This window comes from Bos mutus, chromosome 5 (assembly GCF_027580195.1).
Source record: "Bos mutus isolate GX-2022 chromosome 5, NWIPB_WYAK_1.1, whole genome shotgun sequence".
NCBI classification, from domain to species: Eukaryota; Metazoa; Chordata; class Mammalia; order Artiodactyla; family Bovidae; genus Bos; species Bos mutus.
In genome coordinates this window covers 38,051,088-38,064,898 of record NC_091621.1, presented here as the reverse complement: position 1 = coordinate 38,064,898, position 13,811 = coordinate 38,051,088, and the positions used below count along the sequence as shown (strand labels likewise).

Here is a 13,811-nt window from a genome sequence, read left to right as displayed (position 1 = left end):
TGGGAATTTTCAATGTTCTTCACACAATGTCTATACAAACATATCACTGCTGACAAATTTAACTGAATCTGAGGTAATCAGTTTAGAGGAAAGGGAGAATTGTGCCTGGAATGTTGTTTATATTACAAATATCATACAGTGCATTCTTTTCATTGATACTGGCAGTGATTGTTGTAGTTCAAGCATCTGTAATACAGGACATGTAAAGGAAAATCTTTGCTCAAATATTAATACAACTGATAAAATCAAAATAATAAATCTTCCTGTATAAAGCTTTTCCAAATTTAAGTAACAAAAATGTAAATGGATAGTGTGCTTGGCCTCCTTTGGCCAAAATGATTAAATTGGATTAAATGATCGCTAAAATCCTAGCTAGCTCTTAAATTCTACAATACTATTAATTTCAATGTGTTTGTCATGTGTCAGTTTCACCTTTCAGAATTTTTCTACTAAAGATACTGCAAACGAATTTAAAAATTTTAATTTAGAAATTAATTTTTTAATTTTAAAGGGAAAGAGAAGATGAACAAAAAGTTCTTAGTAATCTACAGTACAATTCTGCAGAACTGACTGTATCCAAATCAATACCAAGGAAGAAAGAATAAAGAAGAAAACCAAAAGATTAGGTCCTCATGGCAAGGAAAAATGTGCACAATTATGCAAATAAATGACAAAAATCACCATATTTTGATGCCAAAGTTTAATAATTCTAAAATTCAAAGCAAAATGTACCTAATACATATTTGGCTGCTTAAAGTCACTGGGCAAAAGGAGTCAATAGCCTTATAAAATTTTCGTTCCATATTCTATCAATGTACAATATTCTATTATGACAATTATGAGTAGAATTGTACTTCATACTAAATGCCAATTTAAATTTACCATATTACCTTTCAAAGTATTGTTTTACAATAGCTTTTTTAAATGTAAGCATCTCTAGATAAATACATGTATCCAAATACATCAATCCAAACCTACAAGGAGAGTAATGCTATATGATCAAAGATGTAGACACAAATCTTTTAAATGTTCTACCTAAAATATCCTAAGGCTTTTAATCTACCACTATGTAATTTTACTTTGGTGTTTATTTAAATATGCACACACATACACACTGACAGCTATGAAGCTTACTATATTTCCTTAATGGCATTTGAAAAGAATCATTGATGAAGGATTTGTTTTATATATTGATAGTCATGTTGATTTTTAGAACACTGTCATAATGTTGCTATGGCTCCTTCTGGGATAATAAAAAGCACCTTCAAATTCATAAATGCTGCCCTGAAACACCACCTCTTTTCAGTATGAATCAGATATACTGTAGTCTGATGTTCCCCAGTAATTTCTATTTCTTATCAGTCCCCAATCCTGATTCTGTCAAACATGCTACATATGTTATATAACTGCTCAGATTCTCCTTAAATAACAAAAGGCAGGCATATGACAGCATATCAGAAAGGAGTTAGTTATTATAACACCAGATTAAGAATTCTATCATTCCTTTAAAAACTGCAAAGTTCTAGCAATGACTTTCAATAGACTTCGGAAATACCAGCAGTATCTTCTTTCTTGAAGTAAATCATGCTTAAATCAGGGAAGGGGGGGGGTGGGGGGAGATCCAGAAAAAAATTTCATTTTAAACTAGATCTAATATTGAAATGGGTTAGTTTGAGAAGTGTAATACACACCAAGCTCTATTTAACCTATAAGAATAGACAGTTCTGTTGTTGCTATAATGTAGCAGTAACACAGAGTTACAAAACGGTCTTAAAGGTTACAGTACCAGGTCTCATTCAGTATAGGAACAGCCTCTATAACATCCTTGAATTAAATAATGGTCATTAGCTCTTCCTAAAAATGGGAAGCATATTACCTAACAAACCACCTCATTTTATTTAACCAGCTTAAACGGTAAGCAAGATCTTTTACACGATGACTAAAAATGTTGTCCTTTAACATTGGTTCCTGAGGTGATAACTTCTTGTTAAAAATAAAGGTAGATTTGGTTTGCACTCACCACTGCTACAACCCCTCCCCCAAGCCTCAGTTATGCAAAATCATCAGATGAAGTCTCTTCTACTGAAAATCACAGATTCTAGGAAATTCTGTTTCCTCAGCTATTACTGATTGGAAAAGAAATAGGGTCAAATTCAACATGGAGGAAACTTGAAAATAGACCATGAAAACTTTAAATCAGTGATACTGGCACAAATGAGAGAGCTTAAACCTAAGGATTACCTAAAAGATCAGTATTAGTACCAGTGAATAATAATAAAGATCAAGATATCTGTATATTTTTATAAAGACTATCCTCTTGAAAAAGATATTATCTCCTCTTTTTCAGGCCAAATATTGGTGAATAAAGAAAAGACCTGCTTATCTCTTCAGAGCTCTCTTCCTAGTCATCACCTTCTGGAGCCACAAACACTGGAAATCTCATCAACACTGCCTCGAGAACCTCTTCATTAGACTCTCAACCTGACTATTTCCAACTTGAGTCTTGTTCTTTTTAGCTGCAGATTCCTCTATAACCATTATAGGAATGACTTGAATGAAAAAATCTTAAGTCCCTGGTACCATGGCAGGAAAACAGTTGAAACATAGTAAGAAACATTTCTGAGAAATTCTGGTGCTGGGAATGCCAGGAATTGTAAAAAATCTAGTAGATGCTATGAGTATTTTTTGGCTTCCTTAATTCTAACAGGACATTCCTCTTCTCGTTTTAATGACAATTTAGGTTAAACTGATCTTTAACCAAATTAAAAAAAAACAAATTTCATTTGAAAGTGTACGTATATTTGTAAATCTAAAAATTCCTGCAACTAAAGTCTTCCATGTAGGCTGTGACAGACAGGGTCCTTATACCAGTGACATGCTGATTTCTAGAAGCTGCAGTAACCCAAGGCTCTCAGTATTTTCATGTGCAAAATAAGGGACCAATTCAATTCATGGGATGATTTCTATTTGAACTCAAAACTGTGTACCTATGCCTTTTTCATTTTCCAGTGATATTTACCTGACACACTGTGTTGCTGGTAATTGTAGGAAGATGGAATTGCACCAATAGGAAGCTGTGGTTTGGGATTGCCTGGTGGTACCTCATCATCATCCTCCCCAAAATGATGAACTTTCTCGTACTTTTCTAGGTAACTGAAACAGAAAAACAGCACAGCAGAGATTTAAAAATAGATTCATGTTGTATATTTTAACTCCTACCACACAGATCTGTTTTCTTTTTCTAGAGGCCCTAAATTTAAAAATAACAATAATATTAACAAGATACCACAAACTTCTTATATTAGTGGAATAGTCACTTCAGTAGTAATATTGGAGACAAACTCAATGTAATAGTTCTAAAAGTGCTTTTAAATGCCTAGAAAAGACCAAACTACTGTACAAATAAAAATATAAAAGTAAAGACTATCAAAGGACAACTACATGTAAATAAATAACAGCACATTTTATTTACTGATTAAAACAAATTATACATGGTCATTGTAACAACAATGTAAAAGTGAGAAGAGTCCCTGGCCTCCCCATCTCACTTATCACATGTGCCTTCAGTATATTTTTTGTGCCTATTTTAACAACAGATTTTAGAGATCCTGCAGGTCAATACATAGAGTACTACCTCAGTCTTTTTTTTTTTTTTGATCACAAGAAACCAAACATTTATTTCTATTGTCACTCTGTACATGACACACATTTTCACACTAACGAAGGGTTCTAGACTCAATCAGCCCCAGGACTAGGAAGGGGCCTGGTCTGGAATGTCAGAAAGAGAATAGGAGAGAGGACAGATGCACATGACATAAAATAATAATAATTAATAATAATAATAATCATCAATGCAACAATGATAAACTATGGGAGAGGTCTCTGTAACCTTATCTCCCAGATGGGAAGGGCATCTTATTGCCTAGTTTCACATTCAATCTAGGAGAAAAGGCCTCCACTGCACAACTCTAGATTGGGGAGAGGGTTGTGTCCAGCTCCCAGAAGGCAACTGGCCTCTCAACCCGCCAGGCACGGCTTGACCTTCCAAAGGAGGGCCCTCCTGGTCTCTGGGTCCTCTTTTTCTCTCGGACTCAATTACCCTGCCCTGCTCCTGCGCAGCCGTACCTCAGTCATTTTTAACAGCTGTATAATATATGCTCTGACTGATATATCATAATTTTAACTAGATTGCTGGTGTCGTATTTAGGTATGTTCAGTTTTGTTTTTCGGAGAAGGCAATGGCACCCCACTCCAGTACTCTTGCCTGGAAAATCCCATGGATGGAGGAGCCTGGTGGGCTGCAGTTCATGGCGTCGCTAAGAGTCGGACACGACTGAGCGACTTCACTTTCACTTTTCACTTTCATGCACTGGAGAAGGAAATGGCAACCCACTCCAGTGTTCTTGCCTGGAGAATCCCAAGGACGGCGGAGTCTGGTGGGCTGCCGTCTATGGGGTCGCACAGAGTCGGACATGACTGAAATGACTTAGCAGCAACAGCAGCAGTTTTGTTTTTTGCTATTACAGGCCATGCAGCAATTAGCTTAATCTCAGCACTTGTTTGAATATTTTCCTCTCCATAGACAGTGGAAATGGTATGATCACTTTAAATAGGAAATACGACCAAATCCTCACTCAAAGTGATGTGCCCAAAATATTTTGACCAACTTATAAGACTGTTCCTGTGTTTCCCACAATATCACCATCACTGGGTATAGTCAATCTTCTTAATATTAATTAGAATTAAATATCCAAATTGATAATCTATCATCACCTACCAGTTTATAATAAGATTCCCACAAGAAAGGTTTTTAAATAGGGAAGCAACTGGTCAAACCCCTGTCAAACACAATACTGTACCTAATGAACTTGTTACTATACTTCATAAGAAGCAAGCTGAAAAATATCATAGTGAAGTTCTAGATGTGATCATTTTATAGGTCAGTCTTTCCATCATTCCTGAACCAGGCAGGTATTAAGTCCATTAGTCACTATTTAAAAACCCTTTGCTTTTATAGTTAACAGATAGCTGAGATGAGGGAGAGGGGTATCAATGATCTCAGAAGTATTGCTGTGTTTTTAGTAGCAAATTGTAACTTTCAAGGTAGGATGAATGAAAGCTGTAAATTTAGGTATAAAAACTAATAGCAAGGATACTCATCATAATTCTTCATTTTTCCCTTCCAGCTTTCCAAGGCACAACAATTCACATCTTGGAGAGTAAAAAGGAAGTAAATTGCCCGTTTCAATTCCTTCTAAGTTCTCCATATAAGCTCAACTTGAGCAAGGAACTCTTTCCTAAATGGTAGCTTGACAGCTAATGAACCCAACACTTTTCTCCACTGCCAGAGATACAAAAGCAGAGACATATGCCCACATATAACCCTTGAGCACTGAGGACAGTATACAGCTGCATATATTTCACCCTGATCCTGGTGATGTACCCTAGCAGATAAAATTTACAGCCAAAGAATATAAATCAAAACAAAAATATGATTAAAAAGAGACAGTCTCTCTCTAGCATAGACTTATGTATAAGTCATAAATCAAACCTATCCTTTTTGAATTTCTAATGCCAAAATCATCAAAAGAAGAGTCTACCCAAATTTGAACACAACTGCTCAAAAATCATGTGACATTTTCTGCAAATGAGGGTTTATCTACATTACATGAAATAATGCAGGCAATAGTAGCGATAGAGGTATTTTACAAAGTACGTTCTTTCAGAATTGAGCTCACTGTGGAATGGTTAAAACCAAGTTAAAGATAATTTTTCTTAACTAACATCATTTAAATAAAATCAAAATAACAATGAAAAAGTAAAATTTTAAAATCAAAACGTTATACTAACAATATGTTTAAGACGCTCTTTATAAATCCGTTATTCATTGTTAAGTGTATTCGAATGCGAAGCCACTGCAGTAGTCACACACTACTGCAATTCTTCTGGATTGCAGCCTGGTGTTCTCCTCTGTCCATGGGATTCTCCAGGCAACAATACTGGAGTGGGTTGCCATGCCCTTCTCCAGGGGATCTTCCCAACCCAGGGATAGACCCACGTCTCTTATGTCTTCTGCAACGGCAGGCAGGTTCTTTACCTGGGAATTCCATAATTGAATGTAGTAGATTTAAAACTTGGGGAGAAAACGTTACTAGTAAAGAAAAACCATAAATACCTTTTCCTTTCTGAAACACTCAAAATGGAGCATAAGCAAAATGGAGTGACTGAAACACCACAAGTACTAGTAATAAACAGTATATGCTATATACATAAACCCCTCTGTAATTCAAATTTTCATACAATTTTTAAAATATATGACTTCTGGTCCCTTGACTCTTCTAACTCTATTCCTCCAAACGGATTCTTTACATAATTCCAATCTCCAGAAATTTATGGCTTAGGCAAATTGTTATACTTTTTGAAATTTTATTTCCCTGGCTTGAGCGTCAGCACTTGTTCTCATTCATGATTAAACATTTCCAACTGAGACTCGACCTTTCATAGTTCAACAGAGGGTTTGGCATCCAGTTCTGATTCTTGTCTCTCTCAATTATTAAGCATAAAGTCCTTTTTTGGTTTTCAAAGAGCTATACTTCTAAAAACTAAATTAATAGACAAGAGAAAACAGCTAAAATACAAAGTTACATTTCAAAATCTAGGTCTTCAGATATAATTCTCTAACATGACCCTGAGCTCATACACTGACATATATACAGTGTTCACTCATTTAACTACAAAAATTACACTACACATTTCTCTTTCTTCTCCAAGTCGATTACACTGCTTTGAATAGTTGATATATTTTAATCAAACAGGTATTTACAGACCTCCTTCAGTAATCTACCTAATACATGACATTTTGACTCAAGACTAGTAAAATATTGGAATCCAGATGGCAGTTACTCTCTCAACAGTCGACACAGAAAACGAGGTTCCTGAGTTCAACATTACATACAGACAAGTGGGGTGAATTGCATCTTCTTTTTTCAACTTGGCCCTAGTTTACTTGTGGTGGATCCTATGCCATACATGACAGATTTAAAGGATGAAGGCAAATGTGAACATTTAGCATAATATAAGAATTATTTTAAATGGCACTATTCAATTAAAAAGTTTAATATGTAGGACCAATACAGAGGGAGGAAGAGTCCTTTCAAGACACCATCAAATAACATAGGCAGTACAGTTATGAATGAAGAAAAATTTAGCCTCCTGTAGTATCTGATAGATTAAGTACACAAAAAATTAGTTCACAGAAGATTTAAATATAATCACCAATAAGACTGATTTATTAGATACACAATGATTTTCTTTTCAAATCTCCACAAAAATTATTAAACTAATCATATGCCAAGTCACATAGGAAACCACAATAAATTTAAGATTAAATACTGTATAAGGCACATTCTCTAACTGCAATCAATTCAAAGAAATTTAACCCTTGGAAAATTAAAAATAACTTTATGATTTTACATAAAAGTAGAGAAACTACTACAACAGTACCCATCAGCGGATATCAAAATTCATAGTAAAAAAAAAAGAAAGAAAAAATTCACAGTCAACCTTGTTTCATCTATAACACAATTACCATCTTCACAACACTTTCCAAATTATTTTAAAGCAATTTCCAGGTATCTCATAACTTTATTTATAAATATTTTGGTAGAATTCTTAAAAATTAAAAATATATGTAATAATTATATAAAAATATATAATATTTATATAAAAGTTTTTATATAAAACTTTTTGAAATATTTATGGGAAAGATGATAATTCAAGGAATGCATATTAATCTTTCCTTAAATCCAATTGTAATGAACGTTAAAGACTAAAAATTGAGGGATACTGCATAATTTCTAACTTAGAAAACTTTCAGAAATTCTGATTCATTAAAAGCAACTTCAAGGATTTATAAGACTAACTTGCAAAACAATTCTTGAGACAGTAAGATGGTCTAATGGAAAGTAGAGGATATCTTAAACCAAAACACATAAAAAGGCAAATTCAACTGGGAATTCCTTTAGCCACTAAGGATCAATAAAATATGAGAGTGTATCTGATAATGGGATCAGAATGACAACTGTTTAAGAAAAGTTGAACTGAATTCAGTGGCTGTCAAAAGAAGCAAAGTCCTTTCAACTTCACCTTGAAGCTTGTCAAAATGAACCCAAAGATCCAGGGATGTGGAGCACCTATCAGAAGCACTAGCATGAAAAGACTGATACAATCAGGTAATGGGACCTCTATTGATGTGGCATACAAGGAACTTTCAAGATCAAACATCCCAGCACAAAAATCAAGAATACTGACTTGCAAACCAGCAAAGTAATGAACGACATTTCTTTGCCCAGGATTATCCCTGCAAAGTGGACAATGAAAAAGTAGACATGACAATGTAAAAGTCACCTCAGTAATGTAGACGGCATGCTTGAGAAATGGCTTCTTGAAGAGACGGAAAGGATGAAAACAGTGGGGTGGATAAAAATGAAACATGCATGCTAACAGGAAGCCAAACACGGGGGGAAATAGTAGTCCTGAAGCAAAGACCAGAATACAGTGAACAGAAGCATTATCATTCAGATAACAGAAGAATTTCTGTAGGTTAAAAAATGCTTACTGGGTATATCATAAAGGTCCCGGGGTGTCAGGGTGCAAGGATCATCAGGCAAAAATTAATGAAAAGAAAAAACAATCAGACATATATTGATGATATATGCAAGCTCCAAAGATAAAGATAATTCCTAGAAATATCCAGAATGACCCTACTCCTTTGATTATTCTATTGTGTCTTATTTACACAGTAAGAGTAATCAAATGAGTTTATTCTCATAGTTAATATTAAGGGAAATATGTTCTTGGGAGTATTTCTACAACTGTTTAACAATCAAATTAAAGTCAAGATTGTTACTTTGCAAATAACGAGAGAGAAATAAACACATTAATGTATGTAATATGCAGAGAAAAGGAGAAGAGGAAGAATATCTTGTGATGTAGCAATTATATTCTTAGGCATATGCACTAGACAAAAATGAAAACAACTAAAATATTCACAAAGGATAGTATGAAGAAAAATACTGTGGCATATTGATATAGTGAAATATGATATGCTAGTAAAAATTAGTTAACTAACACGGATCAATGAAAATAGCCAACAACAAAATGTTAAATCATTTCAGAATAATACTAATTTAATTCCACTTATATAAAGATCATAAGCAAAAAATTAAATTTTTTTTTAGCAATAGACAAGTAAGAGAAAAAAAAGAAAAGCCAGATATTAATTATAACCCAGAAAATAAGCTAGGATTTATCCCTCAGGAGAGAAAGACAATAAGAAAACACACACATGGCTTCAAACTATTCAGTTGAGTTCAGTTCAGTTCAGTCACTCAGTCATGTCCGACTCTTCGCGACCCCATGAATTTCAGCACGCCAGGCCTCCCTGTCCATCACCAACTCCCAGAGTTCACTCAAACTCACGTCCATTGAGTTGGTGATGCCATCCAGCCATCTCATCCTCTGTTGTCCCCTTCTCCTCCTGCCCCCGATCCCTCCCAGCATCAGTCTTTTCCAATGAGTCAACTCTTCACATCAGGTGGCCACAGTATTGGAGCTTCAGCTTCAGCATCAGTCCTTCCAAAGAAATCCCAGGGCTGATCTCCTTTAGAATGGATTGGTTGGATGTCCTTGCAGTCCAAGGGACTCTCAAGAGTCTTCTCCAACACCACAGTTCAAAAGCATCAATTCTTCAGCGCTCAGTTTTCTTGACAGTCCAACTCTCACATCCATACATGACTACTGGAAAAACCATAGCCTTGACTAGACGGACCTTTGATGGCAAAGTAATGTCTCTGCTTTTGTTTTTTTCGGTTTTTTTTGTCTGTTTATGTTGCTTTATTACAACAAACCCAAAATATTATCTGTATTATTGTGGCAATAAATGGCAAAAAGATTCACATTTCCATAGCCCTACTAGGTTTTTTGTTTTGTTTTGTTTTTAATTTTATTTTATTTTTAAATTTTACAATATTGTATTAGTTTTGCCAAATATCGAAATGAATCCGCCACAGGTATACCCGTGTTCCCCATCCTGAACCCTGCTTCCTCCTCCCTCCCCTACCCTCCCTCTGGGTCGTCCCAGTGCACCAGCCCCAAGCATCCAGTACCGTGCATCGAACCTGGACTGGCAACTCGTTTCATACATGATATTATACATATTTCAATGCTATTCTCCCAAATCTCCCCACCCTCTCCCTCTCCCACAGAGTCCATAAGACTGATCTATACATCGGTGTCTGTAATCTTTTACAGTCTCGTACACAGGGTTATTGTTACCATCTTTCTAAATTCCATATATATGCGTTAGTATACTGTATTGGTGTTTTTCTTTCTGGCTTACTTCACTTTGTATAATAGGTTCCACTTTCATCCATCTCATTAGAACTGATTCAAATGTATTCTTTTTAATGGCTGAGTAATACTCCATTGTGTATATGTACCACAGCTTTCTTATCCATTCATCTGCTGATGGGCATCTAGGTTGCTTCCATGTCCTGGCTATTATAAACAGTGCTGCGATGAACATTGGGGTACACGTGTCTCTTTCCCTTCTGGTTTCCTCAGTGTGTATGCCCAGCAGTGGGATTGCTGGATCATAAGGCAGTTCTATTTCTAGTTTTTTAAGGAATCTCCACACTGTTCGCAGTTCTATTTCTAGTTTTTTAAGGAATCTCCACACTGTTCTCCATAGTGGCTGTACTAGTTTGCATTCCCACCAACAGTGTAAGAGAGTTCCCTTTTCTCCACACCCTCTCCAGCATTTATTGCTTGTAGACTTTTGGATCGCAGCCATTCTGACTGATGTGAAATGGTACCTCATAGTGGTTTTGATTTGCATTTCTCTGATAGAGTGATGTTGAGCATCTTTTCATGTGTTTGTTAGCCATCTGTATGTCTTCTTTGGAGAAATGTCTATTTAGTTCTTTGGCCCATTTTTTGATTGGGTCATTTATTTTTCTGGACTTGAGCTGTAGGAGTTGCTTGTATATTTTTGAGATTAGTTGTTTGTCCGTTGCTTCATTTGCTATTATTTTCTCCCATTCTGAAGGCTTTCCTTCAGATGACTTTAGCATTTCCTCTAAAGTCAGGAACAAGACAAGGGTGCCCACTCTCACCACTACTATTCAACATAGTTTTGGAAGTTTTGGCCACAGCAATCAGAGCAGAAGAAGAAATAAAAGGAATCCAAATTGGAAAAGAAGAAGTAAAACTCTGTTTGCAGATGACATGATCCTCTATATAGAAAACCCTAAAGAATCCACCAGAAAATTACTAGAACTAATCAATGATTATAGTAAAGTTGCAGGATATAAAATCAACACACAAAAGTCCCTTGCATTCCTATACACTAATAATGAGAAAACAGAAAGAGAAATTAAGCAAACAATTCCATTCACCATTGCAACAGAAAGAATAAAATACTTAGGAATATATCTACCTAAAGAAACTAAAGACCTATATATAGAAAACTATAAAACACTGGTGAAAGAAATCAAAGAGGACACTAATAGATGGAGAAATATACCATGTTCATGGATTGGAAGAATCAATATAGTGAAACTGAGTATACTACCCAAAGCAATTTATAGATTCAATGCAATCCCTATCAAGCTACCAACGGTATTCTTCACAGAGCTAGAACAAATAATTTCACAATTTGTATGGAAATACAAAAAACCTCGAATAGCCAAAGCTATCTTGAGAAAGAAGAATGGAACTGGTGGAATCAACCTACCTGACTTCAGGCTCTATTACAAAGCCGCAGTTATCAAGACAGTATGGGACTGGCACAAAGACAGAAATATTGGTCAATGGAACAAAATAGAAAGCCCAGAGATAAATCCACACACCTATGGACACCTTATCTTTGACAAAGGAGGCAAGAATATACAATGGATTAAAGACAATCTCTTTAACAAGTGGTGCTGGGAAAACTGGTCAACCACTTGTAAAAGAATGAAACTAGAACACTTTCTAACACCTTACACAAAAATAAACTCAAAATGGATTAAAGATCTAAACATAAGACCAGAAACTATAAAACTCCTAGAGGAGAACATAGGCAAAACACTCTCCGACATACATCACAGCAGCATCCTCTATGACCCACCTCCCAGAATATTGGAAATAAAAGCAAAAATAAACAAATGGGACCTAATTAAACTTAAAAGCTTCTGCACAACAAAGGAAACTATTAGCAAGGTGAAAACGCAGCCTTCAGAATGTCTCTGCTTTTGAATATGCTATCTAGGTTGGTCATAACTTTCCTTCCAAGGAGTAAGCATCTTTTAATTTCATGGCTGGAATCACCATCTGCAGTGATTCTGGAGCCCCCAGAAATAAAGTCTGACACTGTTTCCACTGTTTCCCCATCTATTTCCCATGAAGTGATGAAACCAGATGCCATGATCTTCGTTTTCTGAATGTTGAGCTTTAAGCCAGCTTTTTCACCGTCCTCTTTCACTTTCATCCAGAGGCTTTTTAGTTCCTTTTCACTTTCTGCCATAAGGGTGGTGTCATCTGCATATCTGAGGTTATTGATATTTCCCCCAGCAATCTTGATTCCAGCTTGTACTTCTTCCAGCCCAGCGTTTCTCCTGATGTACTCTGCACAGAAATTAAATAAGCAAGGTGACAATATACAGCCTTGACGAACTCCTTTTCCTATTTGGAACCAGTCTGTTTTTCCAGGTCCAGTTCTAACTGTTGCTTCCTGACCTGCATATAGGTTTCTCAAGAGGCAGGTCAGGTGGTCTGGTATTCCCTTCTCTTTCAGAATTTTCCACAGTTTCTTGTGATCCACACAGTCAAAGACTTTGGCATAGTCAATAAAGCAGAAATAGATGTTTTTCTGGAACTCTCTTGCTTTTTCGATGATCTAGCCGATGTTGGCAATTTGATCTCTGGTTCCTCTGCCTTTTCTATAACCAGCTTGAACATCTAGAAGTTCACGGTTCACGTATTGCTGAAGCCTGGTGTGGAGAATTTTGAGCATTACTTTACTAGCATGTGAGATGAGTGTAATTGTGTGGTACTTTGAGCCTTCTTTAGCATTGCCTTTCTTTGGGATTGGAATGAAAATGGACCTTTTCCAGTCCTGTGGCCACTGCTGAGTTTTCCAGATTTGCTGGCATATTGAGTGTAGCACTTTCACAGCATCATCTTTTAGGATTTGAAATAGCTCAACTGGAATTCCATCACTTCCACTAGCTTTGTTCGTAGTGATGCTTCCTAAGGCTGACTTGACTTCACATTCCAGGATGTCTGGCTCTAGGTGAGTAATCACACCATCAGGATTATCTTGGTCGTGAATATCTTTTTTGTACAGTAGTTCTGTGTATTCTTGCCACCTCTTCTTAATATCTTCTGCTTCTGTTAGGTCCATACCATTTCTGTCCTTTATTGAGCCCATCTTTAATAGAGTTTTATTTGCTTTTGTTTTGTTTTGTCTTGTTTTGATGTGGATAAACCTGTATGTATTAAGCTTTTTTAGTGAGATAAAATTTAGATATTAAAAAAATAATTTTAGAACATCAGAAAAGAGTAATGAGTTATTTCAAACTTTAAAATAAATGATTATTTCCACTGCTACATAAAATGTTTCCAATTACAAAAAAAAATTAGACTCTCCCTGAAAACTAATCTAGCAAAACTAACAAAATCTCATAAAAATTGCAGTTAAAAAAGACTATATAAATGCTACAAAAAACAATCTATTAATATTTCTTAAATACACACACATACTCAAGATT

The 13,811-nt window shown here is 35.6% G+C and overlaps 1 protein-coding gene across 1 annotated transcript in view; it reads right to left on the bottom strand.

Moving 5' to 3' along the window:
- Positions 1 to 13,811, bottom strand: part of ARID2 (AT-rich interaction domain 2) — a 208,334-nt gene that overhangs the window by 89,785 nt on the left and 104,738 nt on the right. Inside the window, exon 4 of the mRNA XM_005907871.3 lies at positions 3,020 to 3,153. Coding sequence (XP_005907933.2) covers positions 3,020 to 3,153 — 134 coding nt within the window. The remainder of the gene's footprint in view (positions 1 to 3,019; positions 3,154 to 13,811) is intronic.